A 25,702-nucleotide genomic window follows, 5' to 3' on the forward strand; every position below is an offset into this window, starting at 1 on the left:
CTCCACCTCCCAGATTCAAGCAATTTTCCTACCTCAGCCTCCCAAGTAGCTGGGACTACAGGCATGCACCACCATACCCAGCTAAATTTTGTGTTTTTAGTAGAGACGGGGTTTCACCATGTTGGCCAGGATGGTCTCGATCTCTTGACCTCGTGATCCGCCCGCCTCAGCCTCCCAAAAGTGTTGGGATTACAGGCATGAGCCACCGCACCCAGTGGTTTAATTTCTGGTATCTTCAAGTTTCCATTTCTTTTGTACAATTTTCTACTCTCTACTCAAATTCCGCATCTGTTCCTGCATGTTGCCCACCTGTTAGAGGCAGATCTTGTAACATGTTAGATGTAGCTACCTTCAAAGTCCTGTCTTCAAAGTCCTCACTTGATAGTTACAGCATCCCAGCCATGCACATCTTCTTTTCTTGAGAAGATGACTCCTCTGATCACAGAGTCATATTCATCTGTTTTCTGACTTTTCAGACCATGCATAGCTTTCCCCTCCCTGGCTCTATGGCTGGGTTGTTTTTGAAGGGTTTTTCTCCCTTCCACTGTATGCCTCTTTGCAGTTAGTCAAGGCTAGAGTAGACCCGTCTCCCATGTCCCCTTCCACATTTGTTTTGGTTCCTCATCTGAGGCTGTGGGCCATGCGAGCAGAGCTACGGCCAGTCCTCGAATATGGCTTGAAGCAATGCTCAGAGAAATACTCCTTCCCATGCCTTGTCTTCCCTGAATTTTTTTGGGGTAGAAGCAATACATTGACCAGAAATGTCAACTTTGCTCTGAAAAAAAAAAATGAGGCTCCTGTATAGTAGCAATGAACCTGATCACTAGAAAAATACCACACACACACACACACGTACATACACATCTACACATATATACACATGCATACACATACATGTATACACACACACATTTATACACATATATATTTATACATGCACACACATACCTATACACACATACACATATATACATACACACCCATACACATGCACACACATATACACATGTGCAAATACATACATAAATACACCCACACATACATAAATACATACACACATACATACACAAACATGTATACATACATATATACACAAAGATACACACACATATATATTTGTCTTCCAACCCTCTTGGCTTCACAGCTTGACCCGTGCAGGCTTTCTTTGCCTTTAAGAAGATGAAATTGTTACCAAAGCAGGAGAAGAATGTCAGACACTCTGCGTGCTCGCCAGAGAGCTCGCTAGAGGACATGCAGAAGGTCAGAGTCCTCCATGACCACAGCAAGTTCAGCCACCAGGCCCCTTAAGCACAGTGCCAAGAGCCTGTGAAAACATGAAACCTTTGAAAATATTATGGGTGCCAAAATGTAAAAACAAAGAATGTATGAATATGTATGAAATCTTTATAAAACATAATATTTTCAGTTTCATTCACTGTCAAATTTAATATTCGAAATAGTCTCATTACATTTATAAAACTTGTTCGATTTCTTCTCTGTGCATGCTGATTGCTGAGATGTCACTCACAGCTAAGTACACATTAAATAACTTATTCATAGCAAGTTAATTTCTAAAGCAAGGTTATAAAAATGCTTTCCAATTATTTAGAGCAATACATTTAGTGTGAGGGCATTTTAAGATGTTAAGTATCATTGGGGTGAGGCCTCCAGAAAAGAAAGCGCCTGGGACCCGAGAGGCTGGAAACAGCCCAGGGCCGGCCCAGCTGTGCTGTGCATGTGACCTGCATCATACCACTCCCCTTCCTCCCACACCAGGCATCCTCGCGATATCTTAAGCTGTGATTCAGAAAACAAATCCTACTCCTGGCATCATCCACAGAACCGGCTGTTCACATCCCACATCCTGCTCAGCTTTCCGGAGTCTCAGTCTTAGGCTGGAAGCAAGGATGGGCGCCATTCCTGAGGAAGAGAACCGCTGGACATGCGTTCTCTGAGGATAGGGTAATTTCCTATTTGTATGTGTGGTCCCTAGGCCAAGGGTGCTGGTGAGTGGAGAAGGATGGGGCGGGGGAGACTGAGTGGGGACCAGGCAGGTAGCTGTGTGTCAGGTGGAGGGTGCGTAGGTGCTCATGAGCTGATTGAACTAACCGAATTAGTGTCTCAACTGAACTGACAGACGCTTGCCAGAGATGGCCTCCTTAGCCCACACCATCTATATTTGAACCTCATGTCTCCATTTCTTCCACCTTTGTCCTCACTCAGAGACATGCTCACCTTTGCCTCCCACCTTATGACACCTGGCTCTGGTCTGTATTTGGTATCTCCTTTTGTTCTCACCTTCTGAGCTTTCATGCAAATCACTGGCATGTCAGTGATGTATCTGTCCATATTTTGATTAAATGAAGAGTTACTGACACCTACTAAGTGCCAACTGCCACTCACAGCTATCTCGGCATGTTTGCTCCCAAAGTACACAGACAACACTCAAAGGGTTCTAAAACTGAGTTGAGGAGGTGTGGGTTTCAGCAATGAGACAGAATTTTAAAATAAACCAACCTCTATTTTGTTAAAAACGTAGAGTTTGGGGACTGCAGGAGGGAAACAGTGTTTCTCAAAGTTCTAGGAGAACTCAGCAACACCCAGAGGGTTTCTTTAAAAGCACCAGCTGGGAACCTGCATTTCAACCAAGTTCTCTGTGGGTTTCCGTCCCTCGGAAGGTTGAGAATCACCAGCTAAGGGATGCAGTGGAGACTGGGGCTGTCTTGATCCTTCTGGCTTATTTGGGTTCCAGGGAGTGACTCGCTTGACTCTTTTTGAACAAGCTAAGCGGATTCATTTGTAGGTTCCTGGCATTCCTTCCTTTGGTTCGCTGAGGCACTGTAAGAGTTAATAGAGTTACAGGTTGGGGAGCAACTGAGACAAGGCCCAGGCTATGTGAGTGCCATCCAGCACCTGAGCACTTCCCAGAGCCAAGTCCAGAGCTGGGCCCAGACTCAGCCTGGACACAGAACTGCTCAACACAAAGTCATGATCCGCCCACCTCGGCCTCCCAAAGTGCTGGGATTACAGGCGTGAGCCACCATGCCCGACCTGTACCAGTGTGTTTTTAGCTGTGCAGGAACAGACCCTGAGCAAGGGGAGGGCAGAGCACTCAAGAGTCAAGGCTAAGATTCTCCAGCTACAGAAAGCATTTGGGGTCTGCAGACACACACAGCTCTCCCACCTGTCAGACAGAGAACCCCGGGGACATGCTTGTAAGACAAAGCTGAAAAAAATCTCAGAGAAGGGGGGCTGCTGGGTTTTGAGGGATGCAGTCTTCTAGCATCTCAAACCATGGAGGGAAGATGAGCAACCCTCCCTCACATGCCGAGAGGACACCCCAGTGGGCATGGAGACAAACAGGCTGTCAGTGCCAGGCAGACCAGGAGAATGGGGCATGAGGTTGGGCCTAGTTATGAACCCATATGGGGCTGTGAGCTGGAGAGCATGGCCAGGGGAGCTGGCGAGGTCAGCAGGACCACAAAGAGGCGAGTGACCTGGCACTGCGCAACAGGTGGATGTGAGGACTCATGGTGGGCCAGGAGCAGGCGGCCCAAGAAAAGGTGCACTTCAGGGAGTGGAGCAGTGTCCAGGAGGGCGCTCCCAAAGGAGGCAGCACAGCCACCACCCTGAGGTAGCAGCAGCCTGGGCAGGGACAGAGAACTTTTGTTAGAGACCAGCAGATCCTCATGCCAAAATAGTGGACCCCAAGACAATGCAGGGAGCCCCCACACTGAGACATCAGGAGCAGCCTGACACGCAGGGAGGTGGTGGCAGCCTGGGATGTGGATAAAGAAGACAGCACAGCAGGATCTGCCTCTGTACCTGGTGGTGAGATCAACACAGTAAACAGGTACAGGGTTGAAAGCAGGGAGAAAATTGTCTTCATCTAAATTCGCTTAGAAAGGGGAAGCTGTCTTTGCTGGGAACAATATTTTGATAAGTGCCTTAAGCCTGAAACTGGGATCCCAGTGGAGGCCTGGGTGTGGGTGGAACAGCTCTGCTTGAGACATGAAGGAATTTTTGAATTGTGCATGTTTTACCAGAGAGAGAGGCGGGGAAAGAGGGAAGAAAGGAGGCTGCTGCTTAGTGCTGTTCAACATGATTCCTGTTCCTCACTGTCCCTCTGTATTTTCAGCAAGTTACTGACGTCATGAGTGTATGGGCTCAAGTGGGGTGCATACCTCTGATACTTATGTGCACATATCTCCGTGTGTGGGAAGAACAAAGGGGCTGGCCTGAGACTCAGAAGCTGGGCAGAGCACAGGCAGGGAAGGGATGTGGAGAGGAGAGACCCCCACGATGGGGAGGGCTTTGGGTAAGTTTAACCGAATCTCTGCCAGGCCAGGCCCCAGTTGACTTATGGGTTACAGTGTTCTATCACAGTGTTGTTTTGGTTATTCTCCATTCTGTTTGCTGTATCTAAATCAACAACCAACAGCAACACACATGCACATCCCCCTTGGAAACCCTCCAGGAACTGGAAACCAGGTTTCTGCACTGGGTGGACTGGAATGCTGGGACTCTCAGGCCCATTTCAGAGCGCAGGTGCGGCCAGGGACTGGCCCTCTTTGATGCCGCTATGCCTCCCTGTCTCACTGAGGTCTCTAGTTGGCGGATGGGGGCAGCACCAGCATCTTCTGGCTCTTGGCTCTGGTTAGGTCTAGACTGGAGGCATCAGGAGCCTCTCCCGATTGGGGATCTGTAACTGACGCAGGGCCAGGGTCACAGAAGGCAGATGGGATGGCTCATGTAGACAGGGTCCTTAAAAGAGCCTTGAGCCTTCAGTAGTGACATCTATAAGCCCAGAGAGGCAAAGGAGAGCTAAACCTTTTCTAACCAGAAAAGCCTCTTGTTGGCCCCTGGAGTCCTGCCTCTGTCCCCCCAGCCAGCTGTTCTTTCCAGGGACCGTTCTTGAAGGTAGTAAGGAAAGGAAGTGACAGATAGGCCCAGGCCCAAGGCTCAGGTTTCTCAGGCAGTCCAGGGGCTCCCTCATCTATCTCTCCCTACACCTGGCTCCCCCGAGAACCACCCCCAGGGCTAGGGTGAGATGGGGCTCTTCAGAATTCATGTGCAGCTCAGGAGGCCAGTGTGAAGGAAAAGCCCCCTGGTGGCCTCTGAGACACTAAGGAAACCCTTCACTAGAACTGAAGTGCTGTTGGCACAGGGACTCTGCTTACATCCGCCTAGCAGAGGAACCAGGTTAGCCTCTCTCTGTCTGGTGTGGGATAGTAAATGAGGTCATTGTTAAAGCCTGGAGAAAGATTTATTGGGGAGAATCCACATTGACCATCAGCCTCGCACCTTACTGGGCCTTCAGGAAGTTCAGGCTTTTGTGGTAGGAGGACTACACGTCCAGTGTCAACAGCCGGGGAATATCTGGGTGTCCCCTCAGCTGGTCCCAGGGAAGGCTGGCAGGGGTCTTTTTTTCTATTGCGTAACTGGAGGAGACCACCTCGGTCTTCCAGACGGCCTCCATCTGCTTCCCCTGTTGGCTGGGAGTGGGGGGTTTGGAGAATGTGAAAAGCAACAAAGAGAGATTGAGATGCAAGAGACTCTCCAGAGCCACCAGGCCCAAGTGGGCTTTGTCTCCTTCCTTTCTCAAATCGAGTGTGTCACTGTCCTCCTCGTCTCCCCTCCAACACTGAGTCTGAATCTCACTTCCCTGGGGCTCCTCTGGCGGAGGAGCTGCTGAAAGAGGTTCCCAGGGTGGCCCTTGTCCTTTAAGGAACAGGCCCTGGGCAGAAGCCCTGATCTAGGCCATACAAGGGTAGGTGTGGACCAGGGTCCTTTTAGCTGCCCAGAGGTTCACAGTGTCTCCAGAGCCTGCAGGTCACATGGTAGGGAGGTTCAGGTTTGTTTACAGGACAGACCAATGGCAGATGCCAAATCAATGCTCAGGGTAGAAAAGTTGTAAGTTTTCAGGTGTGGTCCTCAGAGTCTTTCTGTTGCATAGTTTGAAATGCACTGGTCAGGCTAGCCCCTGAAGCCCACACACTATGACACACACCCCACCTCTGGGTCCGTGGCCAGCACTGGGGAGGGCAGCTGAGAAGACAGGCACTTTGCAACTTGTAGGGTGATCTTGGCCTGTTGGTGCCCTCACTTCACAGCCCACCTCCCCAGGCTGGTCACTCCTGCTGCCTGCCTCTTCACCCATACAGCTGCTGCCCCCTCAGCTTCCTGGCACCTACCGGGCCATCTGCAGGGGCGCACATTCCCGGTGCCTGGACTGAAAGGGCTGCTTACAGGTGGGGCCACTGGGGTGGATGTGCCGGGGTGAGGCTGCAGGCAACTTGCATTTCTTCGGCTTTGGTGAGGTGACCTCAGGGATGTTCAGGTGAACGTTCCACTCCAGCTGGAGCTAGAGGAACCAGCAGAGAGGCATCAGGGAAACAGGAAGTTATCTCCTCTCTAGGTTGGGAGGAGGCTTTGCCTGCCTGTCTGTGCCCCTGCTGGACTCAGGGCTGAGTGGAGAGAGTAAGGTAGAGGGAATCCCTTCAGTTAGAAACCCTGGGACCACAAGGTATCAGACCTTTGCTGGAAACTCCTTGAATTCTTTTTTGCTGTGTCAGTTCCTGTTTCTCCTTTGTTGTGAGGAAGCTGGATAATGGGCAAAACAGCAAGGAAGAAAATAAAACCAGAGCAGCTGGAACTAGAGCAGCTCCAGGCAGGGTTCACAGCAGGGGGCCAGGTTGTGCCTGGACTGCACTGGGTATCTTTTTGTCCAGCCCCAGCCCTGGCACGGGTTGAGAAGCTGGGGGAACCTTCACAGCCACTCAAAGAATTGTCATGTCCCTTTCCTTCTCAATCCCAAAACAAACAGCAAGTCAAGATGCCTCTAGGAGATTATCTGGACTTGTATAAGGTGATACGAAACCTCCATGGCCAAGGCTCTTCTAGCTGCTTGATGCCAGCCCTCATACCAATGCCTCAGCATGCTGCCTCCCCTAGACTCAGGCCACTGCTGCTCAAGACTCGGGGGCAGGTGGTACCTCCTGACCCAACCCTGGGGCAGGTCCCAGCTGGCTCTGACTCACAACTGTGGGATCCTCCAGTCCCTCCAAGCTGCCCCTAGGGACCACGTCGGCACTTGCTGCTTTTCTGCCCCTGGCAGCCTGAGCCTCAGGTCTAGAGCTGAGGGCTGCTCATCCCAAAGCCAGTGTTGCAAATGAAGGAGTCTGGCAGGGAAAGATCCCATACTCATGGGTGGTGCAGAGAGCTATTCCTGCCATATGAAAGATGAATATGGATATAAACTCAATACTTGTATAATGGGGACAAAATTATTAATAGTCCCAAAGGGTATGAATTCTAATTTGCTGGGTTAGTTCCTGTTTTACATCTGTTGTAGAGAATCTAGAAACAGGCAAAACATCAGTGAAAAAAAATTAAAACAAGACAAAGGAGTTAAATCTATATCTGTACCTATATCTATGTATCTATAATAAAGAGTCAAGGCCGGGCGCGGTGGCTTACCCCTATAATCCCAGCACTTTGGGAAGCCAAGTCAGGCAGATCACAAGGTCAAGAGATTCAGACCATCCTGGCCAACATGGTGAAACCCCATCTCTACTAAAAATACAAAAATTAGCTGGGTGTGGTGGTGCACGTCTGTAGTCCCAGCTACTCGGGAGGCTGAGGCAGGAAAATTGTTTGAACCCGGGAAACGGAGGTTGCAGTGAGCCAAGATCGCGCCACTGCACTCCAGCCTGGCAGCAGAGCAAGACTCCGTCTCAAAAAAAAAAAAAAAAAAAAAAAAAAGAAGTCAAAAGAGGAGAATATAGGAGTCTTTTATTCCATTATTCCCAAGTTTTAGCTATTATCTCTTTGGGCTTTTTTTTTTTTTTTTTTTTTAAATTCTATATTATTTTGGATTTATTTTAAATATCAGAAGTTTCAAGGATTCCAATATAAGTTTTCCTTTTTTTAGTAATTCAGTATATAGACAATTATTGGTATACACATGGTTCCATTTTCCCTCAGTGGTGTATGGCCCATAGATTAGTAATCATTTATCTAGACAAAGAGAAAAGGAAGTTTGGGTGTCAGAGACAGTGTGTTGGAATTTAAAGAGGTTTTCTGGATGTGAGAGAATGGGAGAGGAGAGGAAAAAATAAAAGAAAATTTCATTATTGTGAATTATAAGCTGGACCCACTTTAGTGATTATGAGTGACCCAATTAAAGATTGGGGTTGGCCGGGCGCGGTGGCTCACGCCTGTAATCCCAGCACTTTGGGAGGCCGAGGCAGGTGGATCACAAGGTCAGGAGATCAAAACCATCCTGGCTAACCCGGTGAAACCCCATCTCTACTAAAAATACAAAAAAATTAGCAGGGCGTGGTGGTGAGTGCCTGTAGTCCCAGCTACTCGGGAGGCTGAGGCAGGAGAATGGCATGAATCCGGGAGGCGGAGCTTGCAGTGAGCCAAGATCAGACCACTGCACTCCAGCCTGGGCGATAGAGCAAGACTCTGTCTCAAAAAAAAAAAAAGATTGGGGTTACTTTTTTATTATTTTTGGTGGGTGAGTGAGCATTATATCTCTGAATGGGATACAATGGATACAATGGCATAACGAGATCACATAACATCTTGGGATTTATTTGGGTTGTACTTGATGTATGAATGTTAAAACCAGGTCTATACATTTTAGATGGTTACTTTATTGAATTCTGCCAACGTAAAGTGGGGTGGTGGGGAGGGGGTGAAAGAGTAAGGTTTCTCCTAGTGTTAGTTTTCAGAGGAAAAACGTGAGGTCTCAGCAAGGACATGGAAAAGATGAGGATAGGCTCCAAGTGTAGAGATTAAGAGAGTTAGTTGGCCTAAACCAATGGTTTAGGTTCTGTTGGCCTAAACCAATGGTTCCTAACCCATAGGGCATGGTCCCCTGAGGGGCAATGGATTTTTTGCCAGGAGCCCAAGAGTGTAAGTACATACTCAAAATTGTACAAAAATTGAATAAATAAAAAGTAAAACTAAGTATATAGGAATTCTTGGAACTTTTAACATTTAAAATGGGTCTTAATAGTATGGGATTTTATTTGAGGAGATAAACTAGTGATAAAGGAATAACAAGGACTAGTTTACTATTCTCCTGTAAACAACTAGTAGGCCAAACAAAATATATGAAAAAATGATATATACCCATTCAGACAACAGGCATTGCAGGTCAATGATCCCCAAAAGGAATGAAACAAATGAGACAATGTCCAGGCCCCAGCACAGGGCAGGGAACCCAAACAGAGGCCAGCAGCCTTGCTGAGATGAGGAGACAGCGTTTGGGGATCAGGGAAGCCAAGGTGACTAGAATTTGAAAACTAGAGTACTAGAGAGGAGGAAACCACACGGCAAGAAATCTCCAAAGCTCTGCAGAGTCGTCCCATTAAGTCTCTGTGCACGCCTGCGAGGAAACTACCAAGGCTAGGGGAAGAATCACTGGGCAAGAACAGACAAAACCATCCTCAGAGTTCATATATCCCTGGGAAGAGTTTGTGTTCACATCTGTAAAATACTGAAAGAAAAAACTGCCCAACTGGAATTCTACATCCAGCAAAAACATCTTTCAAAACTGAAAACTGAATAAACCTTTTCAGACACCAAAGCTGAGAGGATTCATCACCAGCAGATGAGCAGTGTGAGAAATGTTAAAGGAATCCTTGAGGCAGAAGGAAAATGATACTCAAAATACATTTGGATCTACACAAAAGAGTAAAGAGCACTGGAAGTGGTAAGTGTGGGGGTAAATAGATTATTCTTTTCCCTTTGCTTAAGGGAAAAGTAATAACAATGTACTGTTGTCCCTTGCTATCCATGGAGTATTGGCTCCAGGACTCCTCACAGGCACCAAAATCTGTGGATGCTCACATACTTATATGAAATGGTGCAGTGTTTGCATTTCACCCACCCACATCCTCCTGTATATATTAAATTATCTCCAGATTACTTATAATACCTAATACAATATAAATGCTATCTTTAGACTGTTTAGGGAATAACAAGAAAAAAAAGTCTGTTCGTGTTCAGCACAGACACATCCATCCATTTTTTTCTCCAAATCTTTTTCATCTGTGGTTGGTTGAATCCACAGATGCAGAACCCATAGATACAGAGGGCCAACTATATTAGGGAATTTCTAAGTTACATAGGGGCAAAATGTATGACAACAGTAGGACAAAGGCCAGGAGGGAAGAAATAGATGTATACTGTTGTAAGGTTCTTACACATGAAATAATATTATTTGAAAGTAGACTATGATAAGTTAAAGATTTATATTGTAAACCCTAGAGCACAGTGGCTCACGCCTGTAATCCCAGCACTTTGGGAGGCCGAGGTGGGCAGATCACATGGTCAGGAGTTCAAGGCCAGCCTGATCAACATGGTGAAATCCAGTCTCTACTAATAATACAAAAATTAGCCAGGTGTGGTGGTGCGCACCTGTAATTTCCGATACTCAGGAGGCTGAGGCAGGAGAATCGCTTGAACCTGGAAGGCGGAGGTTGCAGTGAGCTGAGATCATGCCACTGCACTCTAGCCTGGGCAACAGAGTGAGACTCTGTTTCAAAAAAATAATAATAATAAAAACAAAATAACAAGACAGGCTGGGCATGGTGGCTCACGCCTGTAATCCCAGCACCTTAGGAGGCTGAGGTGGGTGGATCACATGAGGCCAGGAGTTCGAGACCAGCCTGGCCAACATGGCAAAACCCTGTGTCTACTAAAAATACAAAAAAAATTAGCTGGGCACTGTGGCAGGCACCTGTAATTCCAGCTACTCAGGAGACTGAGGCATGAGAATCGCTTGAATCCAGGAGGCAGAGTTACGGTGAGCCGAGATCACACCACTGCACTCCAGCCTGGGAGAGAGAGTGAGACTCTGTCTCAAAAAATAAAAATAACAAATAACAAAAATAACAAAACAGAGGTATGGCTAATATGTAATATGTCAGGAGTGGAGATAAGATGAATTTACTTGAAAAGCTCAATTACTCCACAAGAAGGCAGGAAAAGAGGGAAAAAAAACCAAAGGACAGATGAGACAAATAGAAATGAAGAGCAAATTATATATTTAAACCCAACTGTGTTGATAATCACATCAAATATAAATAGCCTAAAACCACCAAATAAAAGGCAAAGATTGACAGATTGCATAAAAAAGCAAGACCCAACTATAAAATATCAATTAAAAACCCAATTTAAATATAGAGACATGGTGCTCACTTCGGTAGCACATATACTAAAATTAGAATAATACAGAGAAGACTACTAGCATGGCCTTGGTACGAGGATGACACACAAATTCATGAAGCGTTCCAATAAATAAATAATATATAGACATAGGTTAACAGTGAAAGAGTGGAAGAAGGTATACCATGCAAATAGTAAAAAGTATTTAAGAAGCTGCAGTGACTATATCAATATTGTTGTACACTGACGAGCAAGGAATATAATTAGAAACAAAGGGCTGGGTGTGGGTGGCTCATGCCTGTAATCCCAGCACTTTGGGAGGCCCAGGTGGGTGGATCCCCTGAGGTCGAGAATTGGAGACCAGCCTGGCCAACATGGCGAACCCCATCTCTACTAAAAATATAAAAATCAGCCAGGTGTGGTGGCAGGCGCCTGTAATCCCAGCTACTCGGGAGGCTGAGGCACAAGAATCCCTTGAACCTGAGAGGTGGAATTTGCAGTGAGCCAACCAAGATGGCGCCACTGCATTGCCTGGGTGACAGAGCGAGACTACATCTCAAAAAAAAAAAAGAAAAGAAAAGAAAAGAAAAGAAACAAAGAGGGCCATTTCATAAGGATAAAAGTCCAAATTTTGGGCCAGGTAGGGTGATTCATGCTGTAACCCCAACACTTTGGGAGGTCAAGGTGGCAGGATCGCTTGAGGGCAAGATTTGGAGACCAGCCTGGGCAACATAGTGAGACCTCATCTCTATTAAAATAAATAGTAAAGGTCAAATTTTCAAGAGTACATAAACAATCTTAAATGTGTATGCACCTAGTTACAGAGCTTCAGAATATTTGAATAATAAACCTATGAAACTGAAATAAATAGATGTAACTGGAGAGATACAGCATGCTCATGAATTGAAAGAATAAATATTATTAAGATGCCATTTCTCATTGCTGGGTAGGTAGGAAATTGGTGGGTTGTGGAGTTTGTGGTGGGTACTTGGACGAAAACTAGAAAGACACTCAGAGTAAAAAGGAGCTCACAATGACATCCAGGACATTCAACCCCCAAAGCAGCAGCTAATGATATATATCTGTGGAGAATGTCATGCAGAAAATGAAATAAAATCCAGGGATCCAATCAGATGCAGAGAATGTGGATACAGAATAATATTCAAGAAAAGGACTGAAAGATTGGTGGGTTTTGATGCTCAGAGAAACCTGGGAATTCAGAGGAATGTCTTCACTTACACCTGAATTTCCCTTTTAATGTTTCTCATTGTTGTATAGCTTTGGGTTTTGCATACAGTAGTTCCCCCTTATCCTCGGGGGATGCATTTCAAGAACCCTGGTGGATGCCTGAAACCTCAGTACCAAACCCTTTATACACGTTTTTTCCTATATATGCTTAACTATGATAAAGTTTAATATTTAAATTAGGCAGAGTAAGAGATTAATAACAAAATAGAACAATGTTAACAATATACTGTAATAAAAGTTATGTGAATGTGGTTGGTCTCTCTTGCTCTCAAAATATCTTACATAGGCCAGGTGTGGTGGCTTACACCTGTAATCCCAGCATTTTGGGAGGCCAAGGCGGGCAGATCACCAGAGATCAGGAGTTCGAGACCAGCCTGGCCAACATGGTGAAACCCCATCTCTACTAAAAATACAAAAATTAGCCGTGTGTGGTGGCACATGCCTGTAATCCCAGCTACTTGGGAGGCTGAGGCAAGAGAATCACTTGAACCCAGGAGGCGGACGTTTCAGTGAGCTAAGATCACGCCACTGCATTCCAGCCTGGGCGACAGAGCAAGACTCCCAAGCACTTTGGGAGGCCAAGGCAGGCAGATCACTTGAGGTCAGGAGTTAGACACCAGCCTGGCCAACATGGCGAAACCCTGTCTCTACTAAAAATACAAAAAGTAGCCAGGCATGGTGGCGGGTGCCTGTAATCCCAGCTACTCAGGAGGGTGTGGCACGAGAATTGCCTGAACCCGGGAGGTGGAGGTTGCAGTGAGCCAAGATGGCACCACTGCACTCCAGCCTGGGCAACACAGCAAGACTGTCTCAAAAAAAAAAAAAAAAAAGGAATGCCGCAGACTGAAAGATAATATCCATGAAATACAGATCTGGTGTAGAACTTGCACACCAGATATAGGTATGCAAATATTTGATATAGGTATCAAATATAGGATGAACTTTACAACCCAATAATACGCTTTACCAAAGGAGATAAATGGATGACAAATAAGCACATGAAAATATGCTCACATTATTGTTAGGAAAATTCACATTGTATAAATTAAAGTCTTAGTATAAAATAGTTCTACAACTCAATACATGAAAACATAACCTGATTTATTTTTATTTTATTTTTTTTTTTGAGATGGAGTCTCGCTCTGTCACCCAGGCTGGAGTGCAGTGGCATGATCTCGGCTCACTGCAAGCTCCGCCTCCTGGGTTCACACCACTCTCCTGCCTCAGCCTCCGGAGTAGCTGGGACTACAGACACTTGCCACCACGCCCGGCTAATTTTTTTGTATTTTTAATAGAGACGGGGTTTCACCGTGTTAGCCAGGCTGGTCTTGATCTCCTGACCTCATGATTCGCCCTCCTCGGCCTCCCAAAGTGCTGGGATTACAGGCGTGAGCCACCGCGCCCGGCTCCTGATTTTTAAATCATTATTATTTTGAGTTTTTGGCTGAAGAAGCAGAGGAAATGGAGACGGTCATCCTGTAGATGTCATGAGGCGAGCTGGGATTAAGGTCACCATTGCGGGTCTGGCTGGAAAAGACCCAGTACAGTGTAGCCATGATGTTGTCATTTGCCCTGATACCAGTCTTGAAGATGCAAAAAAAGGGGGACCATATGACATAGTGGTTCTACTAGGAGGTAATCTGGGTGCACAGAATTTGAGTCTGCTGCTGTGAAGGAGATACTAAAGGAACAGGAAAACCAGAAGTACCTTATAGCCGCCATCTGTACAGGTCCTACTGCTCTGATGGCTCATGAAATAAGTTTTGGAAGTAAAGTTACAACACTCCCGCTTGCTAAGGACAAAATGATGAATGGAGGTCACTACCCCTACTCTGAGAATCGTGTGGAAAAGGACAGCCTGAAATTCTTACAAGCCGAGGGCCTGGGACCAGCTTTGAGTTTGTGCTTACAATTGTTGAAGCCCTGAGTGGCAAGGAGATGGCAGCTTAAGTGAAGGCTCCACTCGTTCTTAAAGACTAGAGCAGCGAAATGTGATGATCACTTAGAGAAATAGGCCATTAGGAATCCATTTTCACTGTTCGCTCTGGACAAAACAATGGTAGGTTAATATGTTCAGAAGCCACCGTCATAACTGCTTTTACCGAAGTATAGTCATGAAGTCACAACTACACAGAGATTTCTCAACCTACAACTTGTGTCTGCACATTTCTAAGCCTTGTTTGCAGAATAAACAGGGCATTTAGCAAACTAAAAATAATAAAATAGGCAGAGCAGGAGTTCAAGACCCACCTGGGCAAAATAGTGAGACCCCGTCTCAAAAAAAAAAAAAAAAAAAAGCAGGGGCAAAGGACCTCAATTGACATTTATCCAAAAAAGACATGGGGTACTCTGGGCCACTCTGCCTATGGGACAGCCCTGCTCTGTCTATGGAGCAGGCATTCTGTTGCACACTGTTGCTCTAATACACTTGCTGTCTTTAAAAAAAAAAAAAAAAAAAAGACGGCCGGGTGTGGTGGCTCACTCCTGTAATCCCAGCACCTTGGGAGGCTGAGGCGGGCGGACCACGAGGTCAGGAGATAGAAACCATCCTGGCTAACATGGTGAAACCCCATCTCTACTAAAAAATAGAAAAAATTAGCCAGGCGTGGTGGTGGGCACCTGTAGTCCCAGCTACTCGGGAGGCTGAGGCAGGAGAATGGCGTGAACCCGGGAGGCGGAGCTTGCAGTGAGTCAAGATCACGCCATTGCACTCCAGCCTGGGCGACTGAGCAAGACTCTGTCTCAAAAAAAAAAAAAAAAAAAAGGCCACAAAAATGGCCAACAAGTATATGAAAAGGTGCTCAACATCATTCATCATCAGGGAAATGCAAATCAAAACCACAATGAGCTATCACCCCACACCTGCTAGAAGGGCTATTATCAAAAAGACAGGAGATAATAAGGTCATGGCAAGGGTGTGAAGAAAAGGGAATCCTGTACACTATTCATAGGAAGGTAGATTAGTACAGCCATTGTAGAAAACAGTATGGAGGCTCCTAAAACAATTAAAAATGAAATTACTATGACCCAGGGATTCTCTTCTGGGTATATACCCAAAGGAACAGAATCGCCACCTTGAAGAGATATCTAGACTCCCATGTCCATTGCAGTATTACTCACAGTAGCCAAGATATGGAAACAACCAAGGTGCCCATCAGTGGACAAATGAAAGAAATTCTGGTATATACAGTGATGTGCTGCATAACAATATTTCAGTAAATGATGGACCACATATACGACCATGGTCTCATAAGATTATAATACCATATCTTTACTGTACCTTTTCTATGTTTAGATACACAAATATTCACCATGTGTTCTGACTGCCTACAGAATAGTCAGAATTATAATTATAATTCAGAATAGTCACATGCTGCACAGGTTTGTAGCCTAGCAGCAATAGGCTACGCCATATCGTCTAGGTGTGTAGCAGGTTATCCCATCTAGGTTTGTGGAAGTATACCCTATGATGTTCACACAACAAAAAATTGCCTAACAACACATTTCCCATAACACAACCCCATCATTAAGTGATGCATAACTGTATATACAGTGGAATATTATTCAGCCTTAAAAAAGGAGGAGATCCTGCCATTTGCCACAGTATGGTTGGCCCCAGAGGACATTATGCTAAGTGAAGTATGCCATGCATAGAAGGAAAAATATCACATGATCTCACTTGTATGTGAAATCTAAAAAAAACCAAAAGGCCGAATTGAGGAGACAGAAAATAAAACTGGTTACCAGAATTGGAGTGGGGATGGGAGGAAATGGGGTGACATAGACCAAAGGATACACAGTAGCAAATGCATAGGATTAAAAAACTGAAAGCTCTATGTGTTGGATTATAGTTAATAGTGTATTGTAGTCAGGATTTTTGCCAAATGGGTAGATTACTACTGCCCTTGCCAGAGGAGAGATAAAAATGGCAACCATGTGAGATGATGGATATGTTAATTTGTTTCACTATGGTAACCATTCTGCTATATATGTATCTTAATAATGTCATGTTGTAAACCTTAAATATATACAGTAAAACTTATTTTAAATAAATAAATGTATAAATAATAAAAATTGTGGCCGGGTGCAGTGGCTCATGCCTATAATCCCAGCATTTTGGGAGGCCAAAGCAGGTGGATCACTTGACGTCAGGTGTTCAAAACCAGCCTGGCCAACATGGTGAAACCCTGTCTGTATTAGAAATGCAAAAATTATCCAGGTGTGCTGGTGGGTGCCTGTAATCCCAGCTATGTGGGAGACTGAGTCAGGAGAATCGCTTGAACCTGGGAGGTGGAGGTTGCAGTGATCTGAGATTGCGCCACCGCACTCCAGCCTGAGCAAAAGAGTGAGATGCCGTCTCAAAACAAACAAACAAATAAACAAACAAACACATTTTGAGGGATTATGAGGGAAAATGGATTCTAAGCTAGATTTCCACATCCAGGCAAACAGTCAATTAAGAGTGAGGACAGATATTAAGTAAAGACATTTTCAGACAACCAGGGTCTCAATGACTTAACCATGCAACCATTGTCAGAAAGTGAGTGGAGGAGGGACTCTACTAAAACAAGGAAGTGAACCAAGGAAGAAGAGACCTGGAATCTGGAAAGCCAAGGAGCTGATTCAGGGAGAAGCAAAGTGAGTCCCTGCAAGACAGTGAAGATGATGGCTGTGCACCAAGCCTGGAGAGCCACCAGATTGACAGGAGCAGGGCATGGAGAACCACAGGGGAGGGAGAATCACAGCCCAGAGCCAGGACTGCAAGATCCAGCTGCCCTTCTTTTCCGGAAGAAATCTTCTCTTCCACAGCTCTTTTTGAAGAGATGTCTCTCTCTCTCTCTCTCTGGGTTGCTCTCCCCAGAAACAGATTGGAAAGCCGCCCTCCCCCATGCTCAGGCCACCGCCTGCCTTCACCTCTCACTGGTGCAGAGGCCTTATCCTGCCTTCTCTTTTCCCTTCTGCCCCTGGTCCCGCAGTCGCAGCCACATCCCCACAGGTTCATTTCGGGGCCCCAAGCCGACTGACTGTGCTGACCCCAGGAGGCAGAGCGGGAGGTGGGGGTGGGAGGCCCACCTTGGGGAACATGGTCACCATGCTGCTCAGGCACTCTCGGCGCTTCTCCTCCAGTCTCTTCTGCTTGTCCGTCCAGGCCTGCAGCCTGAGGCTCTGCAGGTGGTCAATGTTTTCCAGGAAGATGTAGAGGTTCTGGGCCTTGTAGGAAGCCTCCGTTTCTTTCATGATTTGTACGTGGTTGATTGCTTCTTGCCTGGGAAGAGAGGAGAAGCGATTTAGGGTGTGGAGAGGCCTCCTCTATCCCCCAAGTCTGTTAACCAGAGATGACTTTGTTTTCTTTAATTCCTTAGAGCAAAAAGAGAAGTGGAGGCTGGTAAGAGCTGGGGAAAATGGGGCAGAGAAAAGTGGGAGGTGGTATCAGGTGAGGAGCCTCGGGGCTGGGATGAAACAGAAAGAGAAAGGAAAGACAGGAGCACATTAGGTGGATTACGGACAGGGCCATGGGAAGAGAGGAAGAGAGAAGGAAGTGGCTTAGAGGAAAAGCCCACTACAGGGAGAGCAGTGGTCAGTGCCCTTCTTCCCACACCTTCAGGGGTTGCCCAAGGCCCCAGGCCAGACTTGCTTTCCTGGATCCCACTCAGGAGACCCTGTCCAGGCCTGGGGTGGCTCTCCCCATCGCCCCTTGCCCTGTGTTCCTTCTCTCCCACTGGGTTTAGGCTCTGCCCACATATAGCAGCAGGTGGGTGCCAGGTGGGTTCCAGGGAGGACCTACCGGAGGCTCTGGAGGCGTCTATAGAAGATGTACTTATGGCACAGGTACTGCAGCCTGAGCGCGCCCAGCTCCATGGTGGTGGTGGTGAGCTCCAGTGCTTTGCTGCGCAGGTAGTGGGGCAGCCTCAACTCAGACTCCTCACTCAGGAGCTTCAGGTTCTTCCTCTGGGCCTCCATGTCCATGTGGTACACCTTCTCCTTAAGAGTAGCAGGTGATATCTGCAAAGAGGGCTGAGTCAGCCTTCGAATGGATGTCCCAGTGACAGGAAAGGAGGCAGATTTCTTGGGCTTTGTGGGAACTCGGCGGGTCCGTGGTCTGTAGGTAAACTCCACTGAACTCATAGGTCTCTGCTTTCCCAGGGCAGGCTGCTGGGTACTAGGAGACATGGGCAAGTGTGGCCTCCTGCTTTGGTGAGCAGATTGGGTCCGGCTTGGGGCAGGCACTAACGATAGCTCTGCCTTCTCTAAGTCCCTCCATCGACTGGCGGGTGTGAAAATCCTCCTCTCCACGTCCTCCCCTAGCTGCTCCGGCTCTCTCCCTAGGCTCTCCTGCTCCTTTTCTAGCTGGACCCATCTCTGCTGCTGCTCCCTGGCCAGGTCTTCCAGCTTCCACTGCCGCAGCTTCTCCTGGTGCTCCTGCTCCAGCAGGGCCCACTTCTTCTGCCGCTGCTGCCACATCTCCTCCTCCTCCAGCCACAGCTGCCTCCGTGTCTCCCAGCCGAATCCCTTCTCCCAGGGCTTCTCTTGGCTCTCAGAGGTCACCTGCCTGGAGCTCTCTAGAGACAGCTGTTTGCTACAGTGGAACTTAATTTGGAGTCCTCCCTTTTCCTGGAAGTAGTCCTCCTGGTCTTCGTCTTTGTGGCCTGAGCTTTCTGCCACGGGTCTTTCCCATTTCTTAGGAAACCTGCGATCTACTGAGGGTAGAAGCACAGGCTCAAGGCTCTTGGTGTCCTTGCTGCTGAACACATCTGCGACCCTCGAGTGCACAGTCATGGTGGAAAGTGGCTGGTGCCCTGCAGCTGTAGCACCACTGTCCCACACCATGGCCATGGTACCTGGGGGAAGTGGCGAGAACAACTGTTCCTTCTTCATGGGTTCCTGTTGGCTTTCCTCCGTGACTGTTTCTTTCCTTGCAAGGGTCTCTCTCTCAGAGGGACCCGGGGAGTCAAAAGAAACCTCAGCCGGGTCTTCTGCCTGACCTGTAGCAGCCTGAGCCTTCTTCAGCTGGAACTCCAAGGCCTGCTTCGTCAGGAGAAGGTCATGGTACTGTCCCCCTAAGATCTCTACCTGCTTCAGCAGAGCATCCTTCCTGCTCTCAAGGACCTGCACGAACTGCTGGAAGTGCAGCCTCTGGCTGCTGAGCTCTTCGGTCGCCTGCATTTGCAGGTACCTGTATTTGGTCTCCAGGCTCCTGTTCTCCTTGTGTTGGAGGATCAAGGCCTTGTTGAGGTTCTCCACCACAGTGGCCATGTACCTGATGGCCCTGACCTCCCCCTTGCTGAACATGGTAGAGTCCAGGAGCTCCTGCAGCATGGACATCACCTCTGAGGCCTTCGTGTTCATGGTATGCTGGTCCTGGAGCATCTGTTCTGGGCTCAGTGGCTGAGGATGGGATGGAGATGTCTGTGGGCTTCTTCCCTGCCAGCCCTGCCAGAAGGTGCGTTTGGACACTGGGAGAAGTGGAGAGAAAAAAGTCAACGATCTTTCATGGGTCCCAAGGATTGCATTGATTCTCCAAACCCTGCAGGGCCAAAATGGCAACCCCCTTAGGGATTTGGCAAGAGTATGGAGCTGGGGCTGTATGTGGGACCAGGGATGGTGCTGACAGGGCAGACCTCTGCTGGGTGCAGAGCTTGCCCAGAGCCCAGCCTCAGGGTCTGCCAGCTCCACAGCACCTGCAGAGCCCAGAGGGGCCTGACGTAGGCAAGGCAGCACAGCTCACTGCAGCATCCTCCTGGTCTTCCATGTTCTCCTGGGGTAGAGTTATTTTTCTAATCATGCCACTTCCCAGCCTCAGTATGTGTGTTTGCCTCCTATTATCAGCTACCCAAACCCCTTACACCCATTTAGGAAGCCTGGTTTCCCTTTCCCGTTAGCACTGGACTGTGCTTGTGGAGAATTTATCACATGGTCCTCCAACTGTTCACATGTTTTTTTTTTTAAATAACTAATGTCTTTTTCCATTTGGGGGATCCCTTTGATACTCTAAGGAAAGCAGCAGACCCTCTCTCCCCAGGAAAATGCACTACACACAGATTGTGCCTGTCATTAGCAGATCTCAATTTCTCAAAGGCTGGGTCACGGTGGTCATTGTACCCCCTTGGACCTACTATGTATAGAGCTGGTGGAGTGATTATCTTGGAGCATCCATTCATCGGCCTATTTAATAAACACCACTGGTGGAAAAAACAATGCTAACTTCAGATGAGGGGTAGAGGAAATATAAAAATTAAGGGATACTGAAATTGGGCTAGCATCTAGCTAGTATTGTCAGAGAGGCCATGTGGCCTAGTGGTCCAGAGCTTAGATTCTGCAATAAGATAACTTGGGTTTGAATCCTATCTTTCCGATTTGCCTTGGGCAATTTTCTTAACTTCTCAGTGTCTCAGTTTCCCAATGTGCAAAATGGGGATAATCATAGAATCTATGTCATAGGACTTAGATCATGCATGTTTAGTGCCAGGTGCAGTAACAGGTACCTAGTTATAAGTGCTCAATAAATCATCCCTAAAAAGAAATAAAGATGCAGTCTTTACCATTCATAAGTTTATAATCTAGCAAGGGTCTAAGTATACAATAAGTGTATTTGAAGACAGAGTATGGTACAGATTGGAGAACAGATTGTTTCCTTATCCACTTTTCCCTGCCTTCTCCCTCCTGCTGACCTTACTTGATTGATAATGAGGCTGGCCATGAAGAACAATGGTAAATGTTGATGGTTAAGTATTGTTAATTAAGCCCTGAGCATGTTCCAAGCGTGGTGTCAGACACCTCACACTGTGTGGAAGCCTCCCCACAAACCTGGAGCTAGGCAGTACCCTCCTCTGTTTATATGTGAGGAAACTGAGGCTCAGAGAGATGAAGTCCTTGCCCAAAGTGATACAACCAGAAATGACAGAGATGCAATTCAAACTCTAGAGTGAGATTAAGAAGCCAGAAAACCTGTGTGTGGGGCCACAGGCTTTCCTTGTGTTCCCTTCTCTTCTCTGAGCTTCAGTGTTCTCATCTACAAAATGTAAGAGTTCGATAATCTCAGGTTCCCCTAATGTTGATGGGAGTAAAAAGCCAAGGTTCAGCTATTTGCTGATGGACCACCTCTGCAGCAGCCTCCGGCTGAGCCTCCCCAACCTTCCTGGCTCTGTTGCTGGGTTTGGAGTGAGGAGAGGATGATCCGCAGCCTCTAGTTGCTAACTCTAGCCCTCCTGGCCTCCCAGCTTTGTTCCTAAGAACCTACATAAGGCCTCAGCTCCAGTAAGCACGCCAGAGACCTGTCTGCACATCACACTTCCCTTAGCACTGAAGGACAGCTCAGAGCTGCTCAGTGCTCGACCTGGGCTCAACCCCCAGCTCCTCACCACTGCCCATCCATCTCAAATCAAGCTTCTGTGATGGAGGAGAATCAGAAAGACCCCAGGCCCAGCCTCTGACTTCTTCCCCTGCCATGGCATCCACCCCATCCTCACCTAGCTCCCTGGCCAGGTGCTCCTAGAACCTACCTTGTGACCTTTTCTTTTGTCCTTCAATGAGAGTGGAGCAAAGGGCAGTGAGTGACTCAATGCCTTTTTTGGTGGCAATGAGGGAGAGTGGTAACATTTTCTCCGTCACTTCAATCCATTCGTCCAGGGCTGCTTCTTCCTCTTCACTCTTCCTGGCCCCGATCTCATAGGTCAGAGTGTCACCTGGAGAAGGGATGGGAGGTGCAGGCTGAGAGCAGTCTGTCCTCCAGGGGGACACAGACCTAGCCCTATAGAACAGGGGTTACAGTGGCTGTGAAGTCACATTGATTTTACCTCTTACTAGCTATGTGATGTTGGACAAGTTGCTTATCCCTCTGAGCCTCAGTTTCCTTCCCTATAAAAGAACTGGGTGAAGATTAAATGAGATAAAAGATGTAGAACAATTAACATGAGGCCTGCCGTGTAGAAATTCACAATGGACATTAAATAGTATTGTTGTCTGTACAGCAGGGAGGTATCTGACTTGTTGTTGCTGTATGCCCATTGCCTGGTCCAACATCTGGACAACTGAATTAATTAAGCAGAGTTAACTGCTCTCTCAGTCTTGAAGGAAGCTGAGGGACCACTGAACTGAGAGCTTCCAAGCATGGGGTAGTAAGCGGGTGGCAGGGCACATCCTGATACCATCTTCTTCCAACACTGGAGCATCCAGCACACAGCACACAGGTCCTGTGATGAGATGACTCTGAGCTGAGTGGGGGGTAGCACCTAGCTTTAGGGTTTAATGCAGCTGACCCACACCCAAATGGCTGTACTAGTTGCTCACACAGCTGGCATCAGGGCTCATGCAGTAAAGGTCATTCAGTGCTTTGAATATCACCCAGGGGTGCTCTATAAAATAGCTAATGTGGGTTTGAATTTAGTTTCTATCCTGCTCAAAAAATGAGATGTCATAATGGACCCGTGACTTAGGCTTCATCATATATTCAGCTAATGTCGTGATCTGTGATGTTTGGACACTTCTGTGTCTGCCCCTTAGGAGCACGGAGGTGATGTGCTGTGACAGGAGTGGTGGAATGCTTCACTGGAGAAGGGGATGTGTCCTGTGCTGTCCCTGTGCTCGCCAGAGGAGGCACGGTGCCCAGCCCGCAAACTCACCCCAGTCACCTAGCCACCGGAGAATGTCATACAGGTGCTTCTCCTTCATCTTAGCATCTTTGGAGAAGGAGGCAATTTTGTCCAGCAAGATGAATCTCTTCTTGCCCTTTGGATCTGTCTGGTGAGATTTGGCGTTTTCTTTTAAATCATATCCTAATTCTTCCTGGAAGCGGTTGATGACACAATTGACATTGTCCAAAATGTCTAAGAGCTGGGTAGAAATATCCTATAGAGAAGCAGCAGATTGCCGTGTTAGGGCTGTGGACTTCAGCCAGAAGCCACATGCTAGCAGCGTGACCTTGGGCAAGTCGCTTAGCCTCTTTGGGTCTCAGTTTTCTTATATTTAAAGTGGGAATCATTATAGTACTTATGTCACAGGGTTTCTGTAAGGATTAAATGAATTAAATATTTTAAAGTGCTTTTAATAGTACCTGGCACATCACACAAAAGTGTTAGCTTTTATTATCATTGTGATTATTAAGAAGGTCAAGAAAGGATAGAGTACCAAAACCCCACAGCAAACATTTCTTTAGAATTTCAGAGGTTGCTGGGGGTTTCTGGATGTCTTTCCTTACAAGGATCCACAGGCAACAGAAGCTTGGAAACATGAGGCCCCAGGAAGCTCTAGGATCAGAGGCTCAAGTAAAAAATGTACTAAAGCCTCGTGTATAGGGTGATTTGAGCCTTTGGCCATTTCCCCAACCCCCATGAACTTCCTGGGCTCAGCTTGGGGGATTCTGGAGGGTTACCAATAACAGATTCTGGGTCCTTTCTCCTGCCCTGTAGGATGTACCACAATGTGCCTCAGGGCTATCCTCAAGCTTCCTGCCCCCCTCCCGGCCCCAGCCCTGCCTCAGGCAGGTGGTTGCTTTCAGCTCACCCTGTAGAGGCCAAGTTTAGGAGAGAGATAATTTATACTAATCTGTCTGCAGACCTGGGTTGCTGAATATCCCAGGACCTCTGAGGACCCAGAGCTTGAATCTCGCTCAAACCTGGGATCAGTCCCCAACCTCCACATCAGATCCCAATATAAGGGTGATTCCTTCATCTCAGGGGCTACCTCTTGAGCCCGAGTTAGCTGGGCAGCCTCAATCCTCAAGATGATGGCTTTCACTGATGTGGGAGTCACCAACTGTGGAGGGTCATCCTTCTCCATTTTGGATCACTCTGTCAGTCACAAAACATCCTGTGTCTCTGGTCCACAGACCTGGACACACAATGTTGCCTGCTTTGGAGGTTAAGGGCACCAGGGTGTCTCCTGGGTACCCTCTGCCCAGGCACAACTCCTCTGGTAACTGCCAAATGCCAGGTTCCAACCGATCCTCTTTTCCCCAGTGACATCATCAGTTTGATTAGAAGAATTAGGAGATTAGACTCCCCACTATTGAGCTTTTTGTCTATTACCTAACATATATTTACTTGACTTGTTTTTTTTTTTTTTTGAAACGGAGTCTCCCTTCCCTCTGTAGCCCAGGCTGGAGTGCAGCGGTGTGAACTCGGCTCACTGCAACCTCTACTTCCTGGGTTCAAGTGATTCTCCTGCCTCAGCCTCCTGAGTAGCTGGGATTATGGGTGCACGCCACCAAAACCAGCTAATTTTTTTTTGTCTTTTTAGTAGACACAGGGTTTCACTGTGTTAGCCAGGATGATCTCGATCTCCTGACCTCGTGATCCACCCACCTTGGCCTCCCAAAGTGCTGGGATTACAGGTGTGAGCCACTGCGCCCAGCCAACTTGTTGCTTTTTTTTTTTTTTTTTGAGACTGAGTCTGGCTCTGTTGCCCAGGCTGGAGTGCAGTGGCTGGATCTCAGCTCACTGCAAGCTCCGCCTCCCGGGTTTATGCCATTCTCCTGCCTCAGCCTCTGGAGTCGCTAGGACCACAGGTGCCCGCCACCTCGCCCGGCTAGTTTTTTGTATTTTTTAGTAGAGACAGGGTTTCACCGTGTTAGCCAGGATGGTCTCGACCTCCTGACCTAGTGATCCACCCGTCTCAGCCTCCCAAAGTGCTGGGATGACAGGCTTGAGCCACCGCGCCCGGCTCAATTTGTTGCTTTTTAAAAGTTACTAAATGTTATGCTCCCAAACAAAACATTAATGTCTAAAAATAAGAAAAGCTATTAGCAAAAGTTATTTTCCTAAAGAAAATATTTTAAATTTCTAAAAATTAGAGCCAATCAATAACCAAATGGAGGCCAGGCTCAGTGGCTCACGCCTGTAATCCCAACAATTTGGGAGGCCAAGTTGGGAGGATCACTTGAGCCCAGGAGTTTGAGACCAGCCTGGGCAACATGGTGAGAGCCTATCTCTACAAAAAAACTTAAAAAATAGCCAGGCATGGTGGCACATGCCTGGGATCCCCGCTACTTGAGAGGCTGAGGCAGGAGGATCACCTGAGCCCAGGAGGTCAAGGCTGCAGTGAGCCATGTTCACGCCACTACACCCCAGCCTAGGTGATAGATACCCTGACACACACACACACACACACACACACACACACACACAGAGGGAGGGACATCCCATGATGCTAAAGATGTCAATTAATAAGGGGGACATAATTCTAAATGTATATATACCTAATAACATTGCTTCAAAATACATGAAGCAAAAAGCTTCCAGAACTGAAAGGAGGAATAGGTAAATCCAAAATTATA

At 47.2% G+C, this 25,702-nt stretch overlaps 1 protein-coding gene, 1 non-coding gene and 1 pseudogene across 4 annotated transcripts; 2 read left to right on the forward strand and 1 right to left on the reverse strand.

Annotated features, from left to right (window-relative positions):
• Positions 1-1,089: 1,089 nt before the first annotated feature.
• On the reverse strand, positions 1,090-24,385 carry FAM186B (family with sequence similarity 186 member B). 3 transcript variants are annotated; one of them, XM_025402176.1, is made up of 8 exons: positions 24,112-24,385; positions 23,052-23,277; positions 21,933-22,115; positions 18,218-19,886; positions 17,506-17,698; positions 6,195-6,364; positions 5,305-5,495; positions 1,100-1,324 (listed from the first exon to the last, which is right to left on the reverse strand). In XM_025402176.1, the coding sequence occupies exons 1-7, from the start codon at positions 24,205-24,207 to the stop codon at positions 5,348-5,350; spliced, it is 2,685 nt and encodes an 894-aa protein (XP_025257961.1). In that variant the 5' UTR covers positions 24,208-24,385; the 3' UTR covers positions 1,100-1,324; positions 5,305-5,347. The 3 variants fall into 3 exon arrangements, with proteins under 3 accessions (XP_025257958.1, XP_025257961.1, XP_025257959.1); XM_025402173.1 differs by lacking the exon at positions 5,305-5,495 and having other exon boundaries at positions 1,090-1,324; positions 23,932-24,354; XM_025402174.1 differs by lacking the exon at positions 1,100-1,324 and having other exon boundaries at positions 5,248-5,495.
• LOC112634163 lies at positions 6,836-14,412 on the forward strand (annotated as a pseudogene).
• LOC112635637 lies at positions 11,210-11,319 on the forward strand. The gene has a single exon (XR_003121981.1). It is a non-coding gene; the product is annotated as a U6 spliceosomal RNA (small nuclear RNA).
• Positions 24,386-25,702: the final 1,317 nt, after the last annotated feature.

This window comes from Theropithecus gelada, chromosome 11, assembly GCF_003255815.1.
Source record: "Theropithecus gelada isolate Dixy chromosome 11, Tgel_1.0, whole genome shotgun sequence".
In the NCBI taxonomy this organism is placed as follows: domain Eukaryota; kingdom Metazoa; phylum Chordata; class Mammalia; order Primates; family Cercopithecidae; genus Theropithecus; species Theropithecus gelada.